This window comes from Phacochoerus africanus, chromosome 16, assembly GCF_016906955.1.
Source record: "Phacochoerus africanus isolate WHEZ1 chromosome 16, ROS_Pafr_v1, whole genome shotgun sequence".
NCBI lineage: Eukaryota > Metazoa > Chordata > Mammalia > Artiodactyla > Suidae > Phacochoerus > Phacochoerus africanus.
This window is the reverse complement of record NC_062559.1, coordinates 16,820,509-16,844,841: the sequence shown is the minus strand read 5'-3', so window position 1 is coordinate 16,844,841 and position 24,333 is coordinate 16,820,509. Positions and strand designations below refer to the sequence as shown.

The 24,333-nt window shown below is 51.2% G+C and overlaps 1 protein-coding gene across 1 annotated transcript in view; it reads right to left on the bottom strand.

The window, feature by feature from the left end:
- PLXNA4 (plexin A4) overlaps nucleotides 1-24,333 on the bottom strand; it is a 458,094-nt gene that overhangs the window by 105,373 nt on the left and 328,388 nt on the right. The window contains exon 5 of the mRNA XM_047763901.1: nucleotides 7,047-7,147. Coding sequence (XP_047619857.1) covers nucleotides 7,047-7,147 — 101 coding nt within the window. The remainder of the gene's footprint in view (nucleotides 1-7,046; nucleotides 7,148-24,333) is intronic.

Here is a 24,333-nt window from a genome sequence, read left to right as displayed (position 1 = left end):
CATCCCAAGGGTGAAAGGTCAGATATGAGTATGGTTGTCTCCCAGGCACCCCCGGGCTGCTCTAGCAGACCCATGGCAACAAGGGCATCTGCCTAAAAGTCTGGGGAGTTAATTTACCAGGCTAGCTCCTCTGCGAGGACTTCATTACCTCCAGCCATTAAGCTAATGTTATGGACTTTCCCAGGGTGTCTGCACTGACATTGCTATTAATAGTGCTATTACTCCCATTAACAGCAGACCCAGAGAGCTGGTACGGGCTTCAATTATTCACCAACTCCCCAACTTTGAAGTTCTTGTTTCCAAGAGCAATCAGTAGATCTGAAAAATGTCTTTGATTAAATTATGAAGAGGGGGAAAAGGAAGCTGCTTTCAGACCAAACATCACCTGGAATTACCAAATAGAGTCCAGATAGAAAAGAGGTGACTCCCTCTCTCCTCCACGGGGTACAAAGGAACTTGGCTGGGGGACCTCAAGGCAAGTTTGATCTGCATGGGTTGCTGCTTCCGGAGTTCATGAGACGACATCTTTCCATGGCTCCTGAGAGCCCACAGCTAACCTCATGTCCTCTCCCCCCAGATTTAGGTCTCACCAGGGAAGCCACCTAACACTTACAATTACATATATATATATATATATATATATACACACACTCACACACATATGTAAAATCTCCTTTTATTTATTTTTTTTCTTTTTACGGCCGCACCTGCAGCATATGGAAATTCCCAGGCTAGGGGTCAAATTGGAGCTGCAGGTGCCAACCTACACCACAGCCCCAGCAACTCGGGATCTGAGTTGCCTCTGTGACTTACCCTGCAGCTTGCGGCAACGCCTGATCCTTAACTCACTGAGCAAGGTCAGGGATCGAACCAGAATCCTCATGGATACTGGCCGGGTTCTTAACTCACTGAGCCACAACGGGAACTCCATAATGCTTATGGTTTTAAACCTCCCATCTAACTAAATAACCTTGGGCAAATTAGTTAACTGTTGCCTCAGTTTTCTCATCTCTAAAATGGGAGCAAAATAATACTTACCTAATAGGGTTATCATGGGGTTAAAAGAGGATGCAAGCAAATCATTTAGAATAGGGCACAGCTTGTACATAATGAGCCCTCCATAGAAGCTAGTCTTCCTCTCCCATCCCTTCTCTGCCTTCCCCATTCACCCCCCCCCCCTCCAACTGCAGCTGACCCAGGAGCACACATCTCCTCCCAGACTGGCCCATGGGGCAAATCAAAGACAAAAAGGCAGGGATGGCTGCCGTAGTTTTCCTCTTAATGATGGAGCGGGAGCCCCAGAGGGCAGGAGGGAGCAAAGAGGAAAAGAGTGGTCTAAGCTGTAGCTCTGCTTTCTTCCTAGCTGTCAAAGGGTATTGAGAACTTAGCTCTCTTTGTGGCAAGTCAAGTTTCAGGTCAGTGTCAGGGATGTTTTGACATTTCTACTATCCCTCAGGGTCCATGAGGATGGACGCTGCGAATGTCCAAAAGCACAGACGAATGACCTTCGACGTGATAGAAAAATGGAGGGGAGGGATGGATTCCTTCCGAGTTCTGAGAGGGTCTGGCAGGGCAATGGCTCTTGCTCTTCTGAGGCTGTGATTTCCCTTTAGCTCAGGCAAGAGCCAGGAAAGGTGCAAGGGGTTAATTCATGATCCCTGGGGGGTGGGGGGTGGGGGCGGAGGCTGGCTTCGATGGTCCCTTCAAAGGAGCTCCAGGTACTTTCCTAAAGCATTTCCTTCACTTCCACTCTGGGGGCCCCTTGGACATGGAGGAAGACCCTGCTTCCTCCATGCTCCAGGGCTAGGCATGCTATCCAGCGCTGAGTTTCCAGACATTTGTCGCTGCTGCCGCCACTGCCACGCCCTCCGAACCCGGACCTGAGGGTGGCCAGCAGGAAGCAGGCCCCCGGAAGATGCCCCTGCCCTGGAATTGGAGTCTGGCCCTGCTAAGCCCCACTTACTTTCCCGCCTCTCTCCACTTCCTCTGCGGTGGCTGGTCCTCCAGCCCCGGTTTGGAGGTGCTAAGAGCCCTGGGGGACAAAGGCCCTGGCCCCTGGAGGGGTTATTATTCAAGTCAGTGGTTCCAATGAGATTATCCTCTCTAATGAAGCAGCTACCACCGCCTCCCCTAAGCCTGAACTTTCACTGCTGGGAAATTCCCAGCCAAGTGGAAAATTAGAAGGGAGAGGAATGGAGAAGGGAAGGGGGTGCAGGAGAGGGAAAGAGGTGGTGATTAAGTTCTAGAAATTAATTCCTAAATACAGTGAGAGAAATACTAACTCTCGGTGCCGCTGGTCGGGCAAGCACATTTCAGTTTGGAAGTGGGGCTGCCTGTGAGTCCGGCCTGGGTGAGCCTGCAGTGGTGGGGTGGGGGAGTCCCCGCCGGGCCGTCTCCCCAGGCCCTCCAGTGTGGGTCTACCTGCCTTGGATCAGTACTGGCTCTGTGCTTCTCCCCACAGGGGACCCCCAATACTTAACATTTCATATGGGTCATGGCCTGTGCTTGAAATGCAACATTTGGGCAATGTGCCTTTAGAACACGAGGAGGCAGGGGGGAAAATGGCGTTGGGGTGGGGCTCCCCAAAAGAGCTTTATAGGAAAGTTAAGAGGAACCTTAGCCAAATTGGAGATCACGGGGGCTCTCCGATCATTGTCGCCACATCTGGGAACCCTGACGAGGGAAGAGGTTGGGTTTCTAACATCATCACGCTTGCCCTCTTCAGGAAGGGCCAGGGAAACGGGCAGGTGCATGGGGCTTGGAGGAAGGCAGACCAGACGGTAAACGGAACCTTTCTAGGAAGCTGGGTGTGTAAGGGTTTCTTATGTGAACAGCATGGACCAGATGAGTCCTTTCAGTGCCGTGACTCTGGGACCCAGTGGCTGCCCATGGTCTCCTGCAAGTCTAAGCATTTAGGTGTGTTCTTGCATAAACCCTGAGAAAGGAAGATCACGGCTATACTATAATGTTCCCCCACCACCGGTGCTGGCAACTGAACCCATCACCCCTTTACCATCTCTGAAGATGAAAAGCCAACCTGAGCAGCAGATGTTGGATTTACGGTGTCTCCCGGGCCTCACGCAACGGGCGAGGTCAGGAAGCAGGAGGAGAACATGGGACTTAATGGGAACCAGCAGCTACACGAGTCTAGTGGAGGCCCGAGAACATCTCTGGGCTGATGCAGCAGCCACGTGGTCCTGTCCCAGCACGACCGGCTCAAACGCTGGCCCCGCTGCGGGCACTGAGAAGCCACGCTCTGTCCTGGCTCCAAGGCTGGAGTCTTGCCTTGGCTTTCTTTTGGCCCCTCCCCAAAGGAATGACCCAGGTGGCGGTGACAGGGACGAGGAGCGGCTCCCGCTTTCCGAGAAGAGAGGGTACATTGAGCAGTCGCCAACGAGAAGGTGGTGGGGCTGTCTCTCCTGCTCTTCGTCAGTGGGCAGTGCTGTGTGGGGACCAGTTTGTTTCTATGTGGTTGAGGAGAGGTTAGGAAAGAAAACGTGGAGAGAAGAGAAAAGGAAGAGGGCAGGAGGGAGGACAAGAGAAGGAGAAAGAGGAGGAGGAGAGAGCCAGGGCGCATCACTGCAGGCTAATCCCTCCTCTTTCCAATCAAGTCAGTTACAGGAGGAGGCTGGAGACACGTTCAACAATTACTCCAATTGTTTCTAATCGGCCTTCACACTACATGTCATCCAACCTCCTGGAGCTTTCACTTCCGTTAGTGTCACCAGGTCAGCAGGTTTGGTGCGGTGGAGCCACCTGCTTTGTGCAAGCTGGGCCACTCCACACAGAGTGTGCAAATGCCAGTCTATGAGGTGTATGTCTGGATTTCGAGCCTCAGAAGTAGCCCAACAACGCAGGCCTTCCCCAGGAAGCTGAGTCATTGGACTGAGGGGGACATTCAGAGCTTGCATGGACCAAAACTTTTCCTAATTCATATAAGACGCTACTGTGGATTTACCAATGCTGTGCTCATGAAGGCATGTGCTGTACATAGTGTGTATGGAGTGGGTGGGCAGAAGGCAGCGGTTAAGATGAGAAAAAGCAAGTTCCTTAACCCAGCCGACCCTTGAGCAACTTTGGGGTCCACTTATACATGAGCTGTTCTTTTCAATAAATACTACAGCACTATATGACCCAAAGTTAGCTGAGTCTGTAGACCTGGAACCTCAGATACAGTCTGTTGACTATGGCACTTGACATTCACAGATTTTGGTACCTGCCATGGGTCCTGGGACCAATTCCCCCCAGATACCAAGGAACAGCCATATTTGCTGAGATGTGGAGAGAAAAAATTCAAAAACACTAGTATCTCATCTGGGACTCTTTCTTCTGGACTAGAGGCTGATAAACTTTGGGCAGAGTCTGGGAAGACCATAGCATAGACTGCAAAGAGTTTGCTGGGCAGAAGTGGAAACTAACAATTCCTCATTATTGGGTAGACAGCCTGCAAACAGTCCGAGGAGAGACCATCCGCTTAGCACGAGAGTATTCAGTAACTCTTGGGTACAGGTCTAAAAAAAAGTAAAAAATAAAACCAGGCTATGGGATACGCTAAGAAGCAGCACAAAAGGACCTGCACTTGGGAATCAGTTTGCACTGGATTAAGGGGACATTTAGCGTGTCCATGGGACAGACTGCTCTCTTTGCTCTTTCCCAGGTAGCCCTTGGGCAGCCACACACATGGCTGGCGAAGACTCTAAAGGGCATGGCTGGTTGGGTTGCCCAAAGCAGGAAGACTTTCCAGTGGTGGGTTTGTCCCAACCACCCAGCCACAGCCCTCAGTCCTAGGAAGGACAGAAAGGGGAAGGGGACCATGGCAGTGGCTCTGGGCCTGACCCATGGCCTCTGCTTACACAGCCACTGAAGTCAGAGCTACCTCCAGGCCCCCAGGGGGCGGCATGCATATCTGCACAGCCTCTCCCTTAATTTTCTTTTTTTTTAATTATTATTATTATTTTTTTCCCCAGCAGCATCTGTGGCATATGGAAATTCCCAGGCTAGCGGTCGAATGGGAGCTGCAGCTGAGGGCTATGCCACAGCCACAGCAGCACCGGACCCGAGCTGCATCTGCATCTGCGACCTGTGCTTGTGTCAACGCTGGATCCTTAACCCACTGAGCGAGGCCAGGGATCGAACCTGTATCCTCACAGAGACAACATTGGGTCCTTAACCCATTGAGCCACAATGGGAACTCCCCTCTCCCTTAATTTTCCAGGTGAGGCTGTGTGATGGCTCTTTTCACTGCCATTTCATAGCTGAGGAACCTGAGACCAGACCTGGTCTGTCCAGAGACAGGTTCTCAGTTTTAAGCCATCCCTTCTGCTCTGGGTCACTGCATTTTTTTCCTTGCCTCTCCTTCCCTTCTCTTCCTTTCCTTGCTTTTCCTTCTCTCCATCTTGGCAGAAACTATATGAAGTGGATCCTCAACAGTAACCCTTGCCAACCCATCCCAGGGAGGGCATTCTTCCAAGAGAAGAAATCTGCAAAGAGCCAGGGTCCCCAAGGGGAGAAAGAAGAGACTTTATAGAAGCTGATCTTATCTTCCCCTGTCAATGTCCTGGGTTACATGAGCCTCCCAGGAGCGGGGCTGATGACCCTTCTGAAGAAAGGGAACGTCTGGGCCAATCGATGGGGCTGGGTCTGTGGGGGATCCCGTTACCTGCTGGGACCCATAGGCTCCCTGGCCGGGGAGGGGAAGACAGAGTGGGCTAGGGACCTGGTGCTTGGAGGGGTCTTTCCAGGCCCAGGATAGGTGAAGGCAGGCTGGGCTGCAGGTTTCCTTTCCTTCACCCAAGTCAGAACAGGGATTTTCGGGCCCAAGGTGGAGGCCCTGCAAACAGAGGCTTGAGATCATGGACAAAGAAATACCCGCTTTGTGGAAGCTGTCGTTGCCATTAGAAACCAGCAGGCCCGCCTGTGGGCTGGGGCCCGGGGTTGCAAGGGATAGCAACAGGGTGACCCTCCGTGCTCCTGGGTTGGCAGGTCTGTGCTTTGGGACAATTGAGGGTGAGTAACAGGAGGGAGGGTTTCAATTACATGAGCATTTCTTAAACCTGTTCAGTCTGCAACCCACCTGTGCCCTTGCTGGTACAAACAGCCCTTTCAGCCACCTGAGCCACCTGTTCGTGGGGGCCCCCGCCTTGAACTGCATGCACAATCTCCTCTCTTCCCTCCCATGTCTCCTCGACCCCCCCCTTACACACACACACACACACACACACACACACACACACACTACTTCTGTTGTGCTCTTCCTACAAAGCTTCCCACCCTCTGACTCCCTACAACTATGGGAAAAGTCGGCAAAAGTGACAGAGAAATGGGTGTATCCCGACACGACCAGGAACCCTCTGGTTTTCCCGGTCCGGTTGGCTGGCCAGGCAGCACTTAGCACAGGGTCTTGCCCGTGGTGCAAACCTGACAAATGCGCTGATTTGAGTCCAGACTGCAACCCTCATCCCTCCCTGGACCGGAGGTCTGATTCCCAAGAACTTGCTTTAGGCCAGAATGTAGGCCCCTTGTGTGCCCTGAGCCTAGCATGTGCCCGCTACAGCAGTAACCGGAGCCCCAGCAGTGACAACGCCTAGTCCTTAACTGCTAGGCCACCAGGAAACTCCTGGTAAGTGGCTCTGAATCACTAAATGGTCAGTGGATATCTCACTCGTGATTTAGAGGCCCACAGGAGCCTGCGGAAAATAGTCCACAGCCTTTTGCAGGCTGTTTGGCCCTGCAAGGTCGGTCTACAGTCAAATTTCGGGCAGAAATGCCCAGGGGTTGCCCTCCAGCCCTCCAGTGTGGACTCATCCAGGGCGATTCCATTTCCTGACCCAGCATCATTCCCATGCTGACATTTCCATATATGTAGATGGGAATTTGACAAAATGAAGTTGGAACACAAGGAAGGAGGTCAAGATTTGCAAAGGAGCCAGGGAAGGAAGAACAAGAAAAGAGAGCAAGAAAGCAATGGGAAGAAGATGGGAAGAAGATGAGGAGGGAGGGAATAACTGGGGAGGGGGGGGCAGGAGGGAGCTGCCCGTGGTACTCACGTGTTGTGGAGCACACACCAGCCACAGTGCGGATCGCCCGAGCCAAGGCACTCGCCGCAGCTCTCATACTGACCACAGGATTCCACAGGGACTCTGGTGAGCTAGGACAGGATCACAAGGGAGACGGAGGTCAAGATCACGCACAACACCCAGCGCCTCACCAGGCAGCGGAGCTGTCCTGTCAGGTGCATCACCTAAAACCGTGTGGAAGCAGGAAGTGGCCTAGAGCCCCAGAACCAAAAGGGACCCGGAGTGATACTGGAACAGGTGGCCACCTAAACCCCGGGGGAGACAACTAAGACTGTCATTTTCTTAGAAGTCCCTGGGAATAGGCTCCACACAATTCTATCACGTTGTTATCAAAGATATTTCTAACATGTACATTTAAATCTTCCCACCACCACAACCCCCAAGGATCTCTACAAACGTGCAACTCATCCCATATTTGTCTCTTATCAATGTAATAAACCCAAATGTGTCTTCTCTCTCCGTTGTTTCTCTTTCACCTTAAAGGGTTTCACCCCCTTCCCCGTCCTCCTCCATCAGGTTGCATCATTGCGGAGGTGCCAGGGAGCCTCAAACCCCGGTCCAAGACCTTTCTCTTCCTCTTTCATGGGGTGTAATCAACGCGCCTCGTGGCTGTTACGTGCCCACGCTCTCTCTCTCTCATCATGTTGGCCAACTGGCTCGGAAAGTTGTTCACTCTGGTGCTTTCAAAGAGCAGCTGTTGCTATTTCTCTCCCTACCCACACTCTTTTCATGACTAGAAGCTTCCTCTCCAACCCCAAAACTTTATCTTAGCTTTCACCAGCCGCTTGCAAGCGTAAAATGTTCTGCATGACATTTCTGCTTGGCCCAAATGCTTCCATTTCCCACACACTCCTCAAGATCTTTGGAATTTCTTTGTCCTCCGATGTCACTTTGCCCCGATGTCTTTTGACATGATTCCTCACGGTGTGATACACAGAAGGTACTGAATAAGGACACACAGGAGCAAATGGAATTTTAATTTTCCTCCTATAGCCTTGGTCTCTCTTCTCCACTTTTGCCAGTTTCCTCTTTACAATTTTTTTTTTTTGGTCTTTTTTAGGGCTGCACCTGCGGCAGGCTAGAGGTGGAATCAGTTGCAGCTGCCGGCCTAAGCCATAGTCACAGCAATGTGGGATTCGAGCCATGTCAGCAACCTACACCACAGCTCACGGCAACGCTGGATCCTTAACCCCCTGAGCAAGGCCAGGGATCGAACCCACATCCTCATGGACACTAGTCAGGTTCTTTATTGCTGAGCCACAATGGGAACTCCAATTTTTTTTTTAATATTCTTTTCCATTCGAGATACTTTTTTTTTTTTTTCTCTCCAGTGAAAGACTTCTTACTTAATCTTTCAGCTTGAGCTAAGAGAATGTGATGTGGCCGTCCTTTTTAATTTCTTGCCATCACACGATAGACCTGGAGACGTATAAATCACGCTGACCTGCCTGAGCCTCCGTGCTTCATGAGCAAATGCAGAGGCTCTGTTTTCCCTGCTGCTTCATAGGGCATCTGCCTCCATAAAATCATGTACCACTTGGCAGGGGCTACTTGTAACTCGTGCGCACAGGCGAACTGGCACCAGAGTCTGCTCAATTAATCTCAAAACTCTCTTGTGGAATTAATTAATAATTATTTTTTTAAAGCCCACATGATTTCTTTTTTCCTTTCTACTTTAATTTTCTTCTTCCCTTTATGCATCTTTTGGTTGGTTTGTTTTCTCAAGCGTACCTCGAGCAATCTTCATGACCACCCTGCACATCCCCTTCTTCCGAGGTCCCTTTTAGCTTCCTATAGCTTTGCCCTTGGCCTGGGTGGCCCTTTCGCCACTTCCTCAGATGTCTTTTTGCACATTTGGAATTTATCTTTCCTTTTACTACCACTCATGCAATCAGCCTGGGCCATGCCTCGGCTCAGCCTACATACGACCTGCCCATTTTCATAATTGATCCTGCCCATCAGTTTCTTACAAATGACCTTCCTGACTCTACACACAGCCGGGAACCACCTTCCTTCCTGTTGCCTCTTTCATGTCCTTCCTTCACCCTAAACAGGCACAGACACACACGTCACATAAGCATAGGACCAAAGGTGCCCAGCCCAAAGTACCTAGATTCCTAGGAATTCCTGAATGGTAACAAGGCCCATGGCTATTTTCAATGTTTCCAAAAGCCTAATGGAAATTGGATTGTTGCTGGTTTCTGCTTGTGTGCATACTCAATGATGCATTTCCCATATTAAAAATAGGAAATATATTATGACTTAGTAAATGCAGTTTGTTCAGCAGGCAAAAATCTTACAAAATCTGATGCCTAGAGAAGAAAAAAAAGTAATAAAAGGGGCCATAGATGGTGAAAGTTGGTAACATAAGAACATAATACTGTTTTCATAAGTTCCAGCTGCTTGTCTAGCACTCCATATTTTGCATGGGCTTAAAGAGGAAATCATGGCTTGTTCAATCAAAAGCATTTTCTTGGCCTAAACTTAATTAATATCCTCCTCTGTTTCTCCCAGTGACATGTTCATAATCTGTCACTGACTGTGCCATGGGGTTCTGGGGTGTACTACATAAAGAGCCAGCTGCCTTGGCCAAGCCGATCTCCTCCAAAGCCTTTGCATTCACATCTCCAAAAATACCTTGCAATTGGCATTTCATAAGGTCAGTACCTGGAACTATAAGGCCCTTCCTCTCTCCATTTGAGACGAGTCATTTGCCTTGGGTTGGAAAGAGCGTAGGAGTCTTGCAGAGTTAAGGTCAAATTCTGGCTTTGCTGTTTTACTGGCAATGAGATCCTATTGTCTCTGCGTCCCATTTTTCTCATCTTTCAACACGGAGATTAAATCCCCTCCGTCCCCCTCCTACCAACTCAGGGAGTTTCCCAAAGCTCAGATGACCCAAGAAGTATGAAACTGGTAAATGATCAAGTGCATTGCAAGTGACAGTTATTATTGCTGCCATCTTTGTCATGAATACCCATTCTTCACTGTACAGCCGCTTAACCTCTGCCCTTCGTTACCCCAAACTGCTCTGACAGCCTCTCTACTTGGTCAGGAGTTTAATGCCTAGAGGAACTTTTTCTTCTTTAGTGTCTGGATCACATTGTTTCTTCTTTGAACTATGCTGTCTGCCCCTAAACCATTCACGGCTGCATCTTGGTCCAGTTTCCCGGACTTATTCAAGGCTTTTACCACCTCCCATAACAGAAATGTACTTTGCTTTTCACCAGGATGGATCCCTAAGGGACAAGGATATAAATCCCAGGAAGTTATGCTACTCAGCTTCCTTCCATCTTTTCTTATAGGATCTAGCTGTACTTTCAGTCATTCTTTATGACTCTTCTGAACTTTGGCTAGGTTTTCTCCATTCTTTTAAAAGGGGGGATGGGAAAGCTGGGGAGCCACCAGGATTCTGACAGTCCATGTAGAAGGACTGCCGTCATTCGAGAGCTGAGTGTCACCCTTTCCCCTTTCCAGGACTTTCCAAAGAAGGCCAGACCCAGGGAAATGTCCAAAGTGCCACCATCAGGCATAGCCATGCTCTCCCGGACTGACTCCATATCTTCTAATCCACATAACCGCTTTGCCTCATGCCACGTGTAATTCTGGGAAGCATCAGAAATTCTCTGACACTTTATTTATTTATTTATTTATTTAGGGCTACACCTGTAGCATATGGAAGTTCCCAGGCTAGGGGTTGAATTGGAGCTACAGCCGCCGGTCTACACCACAGCAACACAGGATCCCAGCCACATCTGCGATCTACACCACAGCTCACAGCACAGTGGGATCCTTAATCTGCTGAGCAAGGCCAGGGATCAAACCCGCATCCTCATGGATCCTGGTTGGCTTTGCAACTCGCTGAGCCATAATGGGAACTCTCCTCCTGACACTTTGAATCACTTCTGAAAATTAGATTCAGTCCACCATTTATCTGGGTGCAATTCTGTACCCTAATGGCTCTGGCCCCCACCTTGCTAGTAAGCTGCACAGGTGGCCAGATGGCTCGGCCCTATGATTCTCTTTCCCCAGACATCTAGATTCTCCAGCACACCTTACACCAAACAAAGCTGTCCCTCCCAGCCCCCCATCTCCGGCTCCTCTCTTGACCCTGGAACACAAACCACTCCAGATGCAGAGCCACAGGATTAATTAAAACCACCCCACGCTGATTAAAGTCTTCAGCTACAATGCCAGGCATGCTAATTAACTGAGTGAGGGAATTCAGACCATAGGAAGAGGTGAAAAAAGAAAGTCACCGAGGTGGCTTCTGCTTAGAGAACAAGTCAGACGTCACGTGACCTACCTGGAGAGGAATGTGTCCTAGTGATGGGTGGTCTCAGAGACCCCAAACAAGTGAGGTCCGTCCCCTGGCTGCTGGCCTCCAGGAGAGGCGCGCATCGGTGTGGCTGCAATAGCTCCCTCACTGCTTTTAGAGGCAGGAGTCCCACCTCTGACCTCCGTGTGCACCTACACTGTGCTGGGGGGCATGGGGCAACTTGGGTGGAGGGATGAGAGTATGGTAGTCTTCTTGGCACATTCTGTCGGTTTTGTACAAAAATCTACTGGGCATTTTGGCAGCGCCTCAAAAAGTTAAACTTAGCATTAACCATATGATCCAGTACTTCCACTTCTGAGTACCTACCCCACAGACCTGGAGGCAGGGACTTGAACTTGTACGCCCAGGCTCATGGCAACATTATTCACAATAACCCAAAGGTACAAGCAACCCAGATGTCCAGGGACAGAGGAGTGGATGAATAAAATATGGGATATGCGTACGATTGAATATTACTCAGCCTTAAAAAGGAGGACGATTCTGGCATGAATGGCCACACGGATGAACCTTGAAAACATCATGCTAAGTGAGATAAGCCAGCATCGAGAAGACAGCCATGGCATGAGTCCACTTGCATGAGATACAGGACAGTCATACTCCTAGAGATAGGAAGTAGAAAGGGGCTGCCGGGAGCTGGGGGAGAGGGAATGGAGAGCTGGTGTTGAAGGGGACAGGGTGTCAGTCTGGGAAGAAGGAAAGCGGTCTCGGGAAGGATGGTGGGATGGTCGCAGCACCGTGTAAGGTACTTAATGCCACTGAACACCTGAAACAACTCCAATGGAAAATCCTATGGTCCGTGGATTTTACCATCATCATCATCATAATGATACAAAAATTACTGGGCAGACGTAGGAACACCTATTCTCTGCTCAGCAGCCTAGGTCAAGGGGGAGGAGCTTTCTGTTGGTAGACTGACAATAAACCCCCGTGTATGAAATATCCTGAGGTCCTCGAGTGAGAAGATAGGCACCGTTACTCTTTTCAGTTTAATCTCAAACGGACAAAAGGGTTGGGGGTGAACGTCTCTCACTGTGTATTGTTATGTAAGTGGATCTGTCACTCTCAAGCTCTGGACCTCCATTCCCTGATTTGGAAAGCGTGGAGTTTGCACGCTTCCTGCAAGGGCAAAGGGCCCCTGGAATCAGATTCACCTATTACTGCTCAGCCTCTGCCTCGGCATTGCTCATCCCCAGTTACGACCAGGAACGCCGGTGTGGCCTTCTCCATCCACCTCTCTCCCCTTCCACTACCTTTCTGGGAACTGCGCTGGTGTGCTTGATCCTTTTGCCACCAAGGCAAACGTCCCTAAACCATACAGTGTAGTTTTGTCTGGTTTTGACCTATTGCCAATAGAATCTTTACCTCTGTTCCCTCACGTGTCCAGCCCCGTAACCAAGACCATGACGTTACAAAACAATGACCTGGGACAGGAAGACGAGGAGCGATGGACCACAGAGAAAAGGAGGCCACATGGGAGGCCTCGCAGTCCTGGTCTTGGCCCTTATAAGCTTCTGCACTTTGACTGACAGAATCCACTCCCTGGAGGGCCTGGATGCATGCACAGCAGCTGGAGGCATGTTCGACGGTTCCTTGGGTCCCGGCCCCGCCTGTCTAGTTTCCCTGATACTCTGAGAGATGCTTTCCTGCGGCAGTAGGGTCCCACTCTACCTGTTGCTGTTAGCATTCCAAAGGGTGTCCGCCGCTCTGCTGATTACATTCAGAAATGTCCCGTAGATGTAGCGTCCAGTCTCTGCGTGTATCTCTAATTTGTTTAAGTATTTGACATTCTGGTCAAAATGCGAGTTATTACTCCATCTCTCCTCTTATAATTGGATGCTAATGCTGCCGTAGATTCACTGAGCCTGATGGTGGCAGTTAATTTAAATGTCCAAAAGGCTTCTTAAGTGCCCAATTTCTTTCAAAATTGTCAAAAAAGAAGAAAGAAAGAGGCAAGATAACGCATTTGGAAACTCCTAGAGGCGGCTGCGGAGCTGTCAAGCTGTGTGGATGCTGTGCCTGGTGCCCACCGTCCTACCCATCTCCTGTCCCCCAGCAAAAGAAGCAGAGTTGGGGAAAGTCAGTCCTAGTCTAGAAAATGATGAACCCGGCAACACACATGGATCTTAGCATCGTGATCTTGAGAAGCCTCTCAAAGCCCCGCCAGGGCCTTTCTTTCCTTAGGTGGCCTCCGGTTGCCTTTCCAGGCCTCATTTCTCCTGACCTGGGGGCCACACAGGGGTTTTGTGGAGCCCTGTCTCCTGTGATGGCCTCTAAGTCCCATGCTGCCAGAACCTGAGCTTGTGGTAGCTGAGTGCTGGTTCAGGAAGCTGTGTTTATTTCACGTCACTCCAGGTACCTGGGACAAGGGCATTCACATCCTCTGCTCAGAGGAGGTGGGTATTCCTGAACTTGGCAGACTGGCAAAAGAGGTTGAGGCCAGAAGGCTGGTCACAGGCTGGGGCAGATTGTAATGAGGCCCAACTCTTCACTACCCTAAAGCAGCCTCTTCCTTTTCCATGGCCATTCCCACCCAGCCTTATGATGAACGGAGAGGTGGAGGGTACCTCCCACACCCCGACCTTGGGCTTGGCCTCAGGACTGGGTCTGGTCCATAGGATGGCAGCAAGCACAGGGCCAAGCTTTAAAATGGGTCTAAGTGCTTGGCCTTGCCCTCTGTACTTCTGCCACTGCACAAAGATAGCTTCCCTAGGTAGCTACTTCCTCTTCAGCCACATGAGCCCATGTGGAACAGACCTGAGCCCAACCCACAGAGAGGAGACGAACCCACTGGTACAGCAGCTTGAAGCAGAACTCTCCCTACACCCACCCAGCCAAGCTTAACCCAGATCAGCTGACACGCAATGGATCTGCAGGTCCACGAGAAGGAGAAGCAATACTTTTTACTATATGCTACTGAGTTGTGAGGTGGTTTGTTACACAGTGTTTTGGGGACAATAGCTTACGAATGCACAGGTCCTGGGCAGAAAGCCATATCTGGGTACAAGGGTCCTGGAAGGGGAAGGAGAGAGGCTGAACGAGGAGGGGTTGGGTTACAGTGGTGAAGTTTCTACACTGAGCCCCAAACAGGTCTAGAAAAACGCTCAGGTTCTATGTATCTGGTACCATGTTGGGGAGACTATGGAAAACTGGGTCTAACCTGACAAATGAACCTTCCTAGTATCTCCCGCGCTGACCAAACGCTCTATGACGATTGATCTCTAGATGTGAGGGAGGCCCAGGCCCTGAGCAAAGTACCAGAAAAGACTCTGGAAAGAGCCTATGGCTCTTCAGATGCAGAGAGCTAACTAGAAACGTAGATGCTCCTGGGATCCTCTGTCTCACCTCCTGGCTGCCCCAGTGCCAGGAACATGATTTTGTCTACTTGGCAGCAACAGAAGCTCCTCAGCAATGATTTGCCTTGAACTTTGCAATTTCTCCTACTTGTGCTCTGGCCAGGGGGCTCATACAGCAGAGGTCTCCCTTGAGAGCAGATTCAAGCACAGGGGCAAGGACAGCAGCAATGCTGTCATCACTGTCCCCACCTTCTGGGGTCAAGCTGGTCGATACTGAACAGCAAGGACAGCAGCTCCAGAGCAGGCGGCTTGGGAAGCTGAAGGTCTGAGCTCTAATCCATTCCGGGGGTCTAGGTGACCTTGAACAGCCCTCTCTCCACCCTAGGCCTCCTCGGACTCCTTTTCAGATTGGAGGACTCAGACCTCCTCTGCCTGGGAGAAATTGATCACAAAATACTACTGATACAAATGGGCTGGGAAGCTCTTCGCAAATAAAAAGGAGCAGATGTTGCGGAGGGCTGCAATTTGCTGCTATTAATAAGTATAAATGCCTAATAGGAAGCCAGTTTTGCTCTGGGAACTCGGACAGCCAAGGAGTGAGCCTGACGCCGGAATCATCAACATATGTTGCTCCTCATTAGCAGGGGGCGGTAGCTGGGCCAGGAGCTCTCAGCGTGATTTCTGCAGCCTGGAGAAACCGCCCCAGCCTCACACCTCCCCGTGTGGGCTTTGCCGCCATGGCCTGCGTTCCAGTCCGCCAGACCCCCTTGCCAAGCAAGGAACAAGCCGCTTCCCTGCTGCACAGATGGAAAAGCCACAACCCAGAGAGACTGAGCAGCTTGCCCAAGGTCACACAGCAGGGCGGTGGCAAAGGTGGAAACTGAAATGAAGCCAGGGCTGCAGCCTGCACATGGGCCAGGGGATTGAGAAACCTCTGGTCCCTCCTCCGAACCCAGGTGCCCGGGCTGAAAATTCCACAGCCTTGGAGGCTGCTTACTGTCAACCAGGAAGGTTTGGCTGAGCTCAGGGGCTGAGAGGGGTCCCTTCAGGGGCCCAAGTGGTCCATCACTGAGTAGAAGCCCTAAGGAGAGGCTGACAGCAGGTGTCAGAGAGCCCTCCTCTTCCAGGGAGACCCCCTGGCTCCCTCAAGCATGGTTGGGTGGCAAAAAGAGTTTGGAACAGTTTCATCTCAGAGTCAGGTAGAAGCAGAGATTTTGGGGGAAAGACTTGGGTTTGAATCCGGGATCTGTGACTTCCTGTGTGACTTGGACAACTTACTTAACCACTCTGGGCCTCCTTTCTGTTATCTAAGGATGACAGTAAGTACCCTGAAGGGTCATTCTGGGGATGCCCTGAGATGGCACAGATGAACGTGTTCATGCAATGCCAAGAACAACTCTTCGTCATTCCAGCATCTTTCTCAGATGAAATGCCCTCCCCGCCCCCATGAGGGGTGGTGTGAAGCCATCTTTATCCCACCATACTTGGCACTCGGCTGAGGCACAGCAAATGGGGATTAATGAGCAAGAGAGTGAATGCTTGCACGAATGAATGAATGAATTTGGTTCCTGCCCAGCTCTTACATATTCCAAGGACCCCGTGGAGATAATCGATTTGACAGTCTTGGCTTTCTCCCCAAATCTATAACTTCTGGATTACTGCCACAAGTTCACTTCTTAGTGTAAAGGTCCCATTTTCTCCTCTCTCTGGGCTCTCGAGACCCTGCAAGGTGGGCATCTGAAAGAGGAGATGGGCAGCCATGGCCACGTCCTGCCCAGAGATCTGGCAGCCCACACGTGACTGAGCAGGAGCCCGGGACAGGAGGACTGTTCTGGCTTTCACAGAGTTAACAGCAGGAAGCGGCCTTGGAAACAACCTGGTGGCCGGATCCCTCATTTTTCAGGATAAGCTCGGCTGCTGCAGGGTCTGTTCAAGGCCACATGGCTACTGACGCTATTCTTTTGATACCTGATCCCTAGTTACAGATTCCTGCCTAAGAAGTCCGCTCGGGACCCAGCCCTAGGGTCAGGGATGAAGGAGGAGGCAGAGCCTGGGGACCCACATCCAAGGGAGATGTGAGCCCTCCCCCAGCCTGAGAGCCCAGGCAGGTGGGAAAGGAGCCTTTGTCCTGGGGATCAAAGAGCTGCTCCCAGTCCAGCCGCTTTTATGGTGCGGCTGACAGACCACGGCCCCATCCAAGCTGGGACTGGGGACCTGCTAGTGTGAGTTTCCCAAACTCAGTCTGCTCAAGGGGGGCCTTTGTTCCAGCAGCCAAGAAGCGGGTGGAGGGGGGGGGCTGGCACAGTGACACCTCTTCCCCGGACCCAGCAGCAGAGCCAAGCCAGTTCCGAGGCATATGCCGAGACCCTCTGGCTTGCTGGCATGGCTCTTTGTGGGAAGTGGCAGGGCTGGTCTTCTCCACCCAGTGCCTTATCTTGGTCCTGACTGCCTCTGTCAAGAGCACTGAGGGCAGTGGCCCCAGCGATGGGCTGACTGTTCAAACCTAAGAGTGCTTGTGTGCAAACAGTGCACGGACATGAATGAGTGCACATTGGCTGGAAGGGGTGTGCCCAGACACGTGTGCCCAGTTACAGGGCTGGCGTCTGCCCATCGATGGGCAGAGGTGCTCTGGGCCATGGGAGCAGGTTTGCCAATCCACATGGCTTTGCTTGCAGACGTCGCTGTCTGGGGGAGGCTCCTTTGGCTGGCAGACAAGCATCTGCCCTCAGAAAGGAACCTAACCCTGGGAAAAAGCATGGTGCCCAAATACACAGAAATCGATATCCCTCCACAGGGAGCCTTCCAGATCCCACCAACACGGGGATCTACAGGCCCCCTTCTCAGGCTGCTGGCTTAGGAAGGAGAGGGACCACGGATGCCCTGAGGAAGCCCACATCCTCTTCCTCCGCCCTCGCCCTCTGCCTCAACGTAGCCAACTAACTCTCCTCTTTGGGGTCAGGGGTCAGCCTGCTGCTGGGGGAAGCGCAGAGGGGTCCTCTGATGCCCGAGTCATGCTTGGATGTGGACCATCTTTGCCCAGACCAGCAAATATGACCTTTTCATTAAGAGATGCTGCCCTGAGGGCGTTTTCCAGAGTTCTTCAAATATGAAAGGACAACAGTGAAAAGGTAGCATTTTAGAAGGTTTTTTAATGCTTTAACCATTGTAGGTGGGGGTTGAGATCGGCACAACCTTTTTGAGGAGTAATTTTGTAGTTATTATTGAAATCTAAAATGACCCAGCACGTCTTCCTCTTAGACTCTTTCTTATAGAAATACCGGCACCTGGGTACAGGTGCTCGGCTGTGGATAATCACTGTCACTTTGTATGTGCTAATGGCTACTTGGAAATAAAGTGCCCATCCTTAGGGAACTGGCTAAATAAATTGTGTGACATCTATACACTGAGATAAAGTATATCTGCATCGGTGACACGGAAAGATATTCACGACCCATTGTTGAGCTAAAAAAGGCAAGTCACATAAACAACGAGGATTTACTATATAGCACAGGGAACTATATTCAGTATCTTATAATAAACGATAATGGAAAAGAATGGAAAAAGAAATATAGACATATACATATACATGCATAACTGAATCACTGTGCTGTATACCTGAAACTAACACACTATTATAAATCAATTATACTTCAATTTTTTTTAAAAAAAGCAAGTTGCCAAAAAAGTATATTGACTCAATTTTTATTTTTTAAAAATCTTTTGAGGGCCGCGCCCACTGCATGTGGAGGTTCCCAGGCGAGGGGTCGAATCAGAGCTGTAGCCACCGGCCTACACCACAGTCACAGCAACGCAGGATCTGAGCTGCATCTGTGACCTACACCACAGCTCACGGCAATGCCGGATCCTTAACCCACTGAGCAAGGCCAGGGACTGAACCTGTGTCCTCATGGATGCTAGTCAGATTCGTTTCCGCTGAGCCACAATGGGAATGCCTCAGTTTTTATGTTTTAAAAGACAACTCTGTAGTTACGTATTCATAATACACAGGCATAATTTTGTGCAAAGAATAACATCCGGAGTGACAGTAAAACTGCTAACAGGGGTCAACTCTGGGGAGCCTGAATTTTTTCACAGACAAGGTATAATTAAAAATAATATTTTTTTTGACTTGGGAAAGTAAAATAATTTTCAAAAGCTGCTTTAAACTTTAGTCCTTTCAACCAAATGAACTAGTCAGTTCCAAATATATTTTAGGGTCAAAGTTTTGAGTTTTCTTTATCCCCTAGTGATTTCTGACATCTGGGAACTGTGAAAAGGATCCACGACGGATCAGTCTGCCCCTTTTGGCTGCCTGGGGATGACCAGCATCCTGGAAGCACTTGTACCCTGAGGCACAGCAGAGCTTCCTGGCCGGAAAGTTCACTAGCCCATATTGAGTGTAGGGAGGCTTTGTTCGAGAAGGTTAACTGATCACACCCACCCAGAAGACCCCACAGGACAACTTCCTCATGCCACCCAGCACAGAGAGGACGCCATCCTTCCACGGGTGTACTGAGCCTTTGCTGGTGTACAGGGCTGGCATCTGCCCATCTATGGGCAGAGGTGCTCTGGGCCATGGGAGCATGATTTGCCAATCAACACAGCTTTCCTTGCAGATGTCGCTGTCTGGAGGGGAGGCTCCTTTGGCTGGCAGACAAACATCTGCCCTCAAAAAGGACCTGGGCCCTCGTCCTAGACCTGCCCCGAACTTACTCCGAGACCATGGCCAAGGGTCCTCATTTCTCAGGCTCTCAGTTTTCAGACATAGCTTGATCTCTATTGTCTTTTCTGGCTGGAAGATTCCAGTGTAATTAACGGTCTAAAGGCTAGAAAAGCCTCCAGGCATTTCTTTCCAGGATTCTCCCCTGTCTTATTTCATCTTGGTAACTTAATCTGTCCGTGTAAGAGGGAGGTTCGGGGCTGCCCCTCCCCTCATTTTGGTGATCTTGAAAAAGTTAGTCCATATCACCCCCAAATATACTTGGAATTATTACAAGAAAGGAAATGACCACAACCTGTGATCATCAACTACAAAACCACCAGTGTTTATTATTATATAGTTCATTATTATATAGTAATAATTAACACTGGGGTGAGCAGGGTGAGCAGGGGACGGCAATGCTCAGGAGTGGTGGCTGCACTGAGCCCAGCCTGACGGGACAGCAAAAGCACAGGCTTTGGAATTCTGTCTTGGGTTCAAATCCTGACTCAGCCACCTGGCAAATGTGTGACTGGAGACCGCTACTTTACACCTTTGTGCACAACGGGAAAAAAAAAAGGTATTTCGCTGTTAGGTGACAAATAGATCTCGGCCCGTAGCAGGTGTTCTGCAATGTCCATCCTTACCAGGCCTCATGCTTTCCAGGCGGCAGAGCCGAGGAGCTAAGGGGGTGGGGGAAGGGTGTCTCCCACTCCCATCTGCCAGGGGCTGACCCCACTGGACGGCAGCCGTGGGTCCGTTGGTTTCCATTAGGAAGTTCATGGTCAAGGGGCGAGTCGGGATGGTGGGAGTAACTCATTCATTTCAGACTGTGTGCAGCTGGGGAATCTGATCTCCATCAGCTAAGACTTGAGGAGATTTCCCCTTCTCAGAAAGCGGCTGCTCAGCCCTATATTTAGATGGGGACTCAGCGAGGTCAGATAAAATTGCCGGCCGGGGACAGGGATAGGGAAGAGGAGGCGTCTGATCCTGGCCCCTGTGTGCCCCATTCTCAGAGGACCTGCGTGGGGTGGCTGGGGGATGGCCAGGGGCCTTAGCTACCCTCTGCTTCTGTTGCGATGCTCAGGTCTCTCTCTGTGACAGCAACCAGCAGCCCCTAACATCAAAAGGTCATTGCCAACGACAGACAAGCTCAGCAGATGGAGAAGCTAGGAGAGCAGTCTCGGGGAAGAGAGGTCAAGGAGGGGGAGGGTCACCAGGGGACACAGTGGCCCTTAGGACCTGGGCTTTTCCAGACGGGCTGCCATTCAGTCTCCAGCTCTGCCACTTAACAGCTAGGTCAGGCACTTAACATTTTCCGCCTCCAAAAGGTTATGCAGATTAAATAGTATAATGCAAGCAAAACACTCCACACAGTTCCTGAAGGCTCCACACCCAAGAAGTGGCAGCTGTTATTACCATGACAAGACAATCACCCGCTGGCCGGTTTGGTTTGCTTCTCCTTCAGGACACAGAACATTCTCCTCAATGAAAAGCTCAGCTTTAATGTAAAGTTCAACATAAAAGTTTCCAGAGGTGACCCCCCCCCCACCTCAGTGCTGGCTGAACACAAATGCCATTGGTTCCTTTATAAGCAGTGCTGGCAAAGGAGTTGGAACTTGGGGAAATGGTGCTGGGGTCTCATGATCTTTCTGATTCCTGATACCCTCCCAAATTCACTGAGTGACCCTCTGGTCCCCAGTCCCACAGCCCCTCCATATTAATATGAGTTTGGTTCTATAGCCAACACAGACTTTTTTTTTTTTGTCTTTTTAGGGCCATACCTGCAGCTTATGGAAGTTCCCAGGCTAAGGGTTGAATCGGAGCTGCAGTTGCCGGCTTACACCACAGCCACAGCAACGCCAGATCTGACACACATCAGCGACCTACACCACAGCTCGCAACAATGCCAGATCCTTAACCCATGGAGCGAGGCCAGGGATGGACCCTGCATCCTCATGCATTACTAGTCAGATTCGTTTCCGCTGAGCCACAATGGGAACTCCCGGCCCAGACTCTTCCAACCAGTTCCCTGCCTCCTCCTCTCCCAGCTCCGGCTTTTCTGACAGCCTTCCCCTGGCCTTTGAATAGCAGAGAGCAGGAAGAGGAGGGAAAGCGCCAGTGAACAAACTTTATTGCCCACAGCATCCAGGAAAGTGAGGCGAAGCCAGGGAGCCATTCTAACCACGAGACGAGAGGGGCAAGGCTCTGCGGCCTGTGTGTGTTCAGCGTCTCCCCCCGACCTCTGCACACCGGCCTCATCAAAACTTGGCTGCAGGTCTGGGACGGGAAAGCGTGCTGGCTCCCGGCCAAACCCAAGCGGCCGTGCTGTGTGCTGGCATGTGGGTACACTGGTTGGCATGGCAGGTCTGGCAGGCCAGGGTCAGGCAGCAAGGCCCAGCGTGGTGGTGTTGGCACAGAGTCCAGCAGCCCCTGCCGTGACAGGGACACGAGGATGCAGCCTCCAGACATGAGCCAACACAGGGCGTTTGCTGAGTTTGCAAACAAACCTGCACGACAGGGGATTGACACAGCAGCAAGGCAACAAAATGTGACAACTTGGGCAGGTAGCACGCCAGAGGCGGAATTCATTTACAAAAGCTTTTCTCCTCTGTTAAGCCTGCCTGGGATGCTGCTGTGAAGATGGCCAGACCTGGACGGGAGTCTGGGGGTGGGTGCCGGGGGCTGCTTTGCACTGTCTGACTCCTTTTGCAAGCCCCTCCACCATGTCACCACTTGCTGAATGCGAACTACTCTCCAGAAAACCCTATAACTCAAGGGGAGAATCAGGGTGCCCAGGAAGTGCTCAGGAAGACGGGCAGGGAGGGAAGTGGAGTCCAGGCCAAGGGGTTCAAACTTAGCTGCACATCAGAATCAACCGTAGAGCTTTAAGAAAATGCTGATGCCCAGGCCACATCCAGACGAGCAAAATCAACATTTCTAGGAGCTGGGCATCTGTATTTTCTCTAAGCACTGTACTCTTCCCCCTTATCCCCCACTGATGACCCTGACGCTGGGCTAGGTTTGGGACAACTAGCTTTGGTCCTGGGAGAAGAGGGGTTGGGACCTAAGGATGCTGTATTTCTACCGTGGAGTCTGAGAGATGCAGAAGGTCAAAGGCAGAGCACAGAGACAGGTGGAACAGGCATCACGTGATACCAGACCCCTGCACCTGGCTTCACAATTCATAAAGCAATTCCACAGCCATGATTGCATGTGACCCCCACCACAACCCGGTGAGGGAGCCAGGGCAGGACTGACAGTCTCCATTTTACAGCCAAGGACCCAGGTTGGAAGAGGTTAAGTCACTTGCTCAAGGTCACGCAGCCAGCGAATGGCAGAGCCAGGCTCTTCTGAGTCCACGACCTCCAATGGCTCCAGGGCTGGTCCAGCTTCCCCTTTCCACAGGAATCCTCTTTCTTGCAGGGACCGAGTGGCCATAACTCCCCCAGTGAAGAGCAGCAGCAACGGTCTGAACCAGCTCCAAACATCATGGAAATTGATGAAGGCAGAATTGGGTTGGAAGGTCTCATTTAAATATCTCTTAGAATCGTTCTTGGGCCAGCTCGTTTCCATGGCAAGATCTGTCTCAACGTACACCACTCACATCTCCAAATAAGGCTTCTATCATCTCAGGCTGGGCAGGATGGGAGAGCATCGTTCAGCATGGTACGATGTCACCCTGGCAGGGGCGGGGAGGGTATGGTGTGCTTGGCTTCAGGAGACTTTACCAAGTATGGAATTGTTTCACTGGCTCCAGGGGCTGCAGGCTTCAGAACTGGCCCGTGTCCTGGGGCAACGGCTCCCCGGGGGCTCAGTTCTGAATCTATGTCCTGTCTTAGGGCCTGAGGGTATGGTCTGGGGGTATGGAGCAGCCTGAGCCCACAGACTGGCCAACACATCCCGACAACTTGAACTTCGTACTGCCCGAAGCATGCTAGGACTGAGTGGGCAGCCCATTCTGACCCAGAGTCACTCTTGGTTGCTCAGCTGAGGCCCTAGAGATCTGAGGGAGTACCATGGACTGGTTTTCCAAGAGGCTGTGCTCTGAGTGGTCTGCCTGGCTGTGCCAAGGAGCAAATCTGGCCCTGCAGGCTTTCTGTAGATGGTGAGGTCTGGGAGGGAGGGTCCATCTGGGCTTCTGTGCTGTTCAGTTGGTCCAGTCAACTCAGCTTCCCCAACAGAGGGCAGACCCAGCAAAACCACAGATACCTGCAGGCATCCTGGCCAGCACAGGCTACATCAGTCCACCTCTTTGGGGTGGAGGATACAGTTGGAGAGGAGGGCGTTTAAGGAAGAAGAGCTGAAGAGAAAGCTCCCCCACGGAGTCCTGCATAGTCTCTGCAAGAGCCCTAGTCCTCACATTCTGCTCACTTAGACTCAACAAAGCCTGGACCCCCCCCACCCTGGTGCTTCTCTGTCCTTGGCTTCTTCAAGGAGTGAAGGGAAAATGCAAACGGTGCAAACCAGCGCGCCACGTCAGAAAAAGGAAGGCGGGGGTGGGGGGGCGGTGGAGGGTTGGCACCAGTAACGCCCCAGGGGCCAAGGGTCAGTTCCTCCCTGTTGGCTCTTCCCACCTTAACACCCCCCACCCCATTTGATTCTCCCTCCTCTTCTCCCTTCCACTTTCAGTGAGTTTCTCAGAAACTCACTCATCCTTGGGCATGAATGAGCTTGCCCTGGTGGTGGCTGCTGAAGGCTTGGTCCTGGGAGCAGAGGGGGCACAGCAGTGAGAGCCCTGTGTTCCAACAACCTCAGGAGCGGGGACCCTGCCTGACCACAGCCTCGAAGGGAACCCACTGTTGTCCTTTTTCTCCCATCTCCTCCTCCCTTCCCCCTGTGACCAGTCTCCTGGTGGCTCTGGTGTGCATGACTTGAAGTTTTGATTTCTTGAGACACTTGCGAACAAGGACCCACACTCTCCCAAAG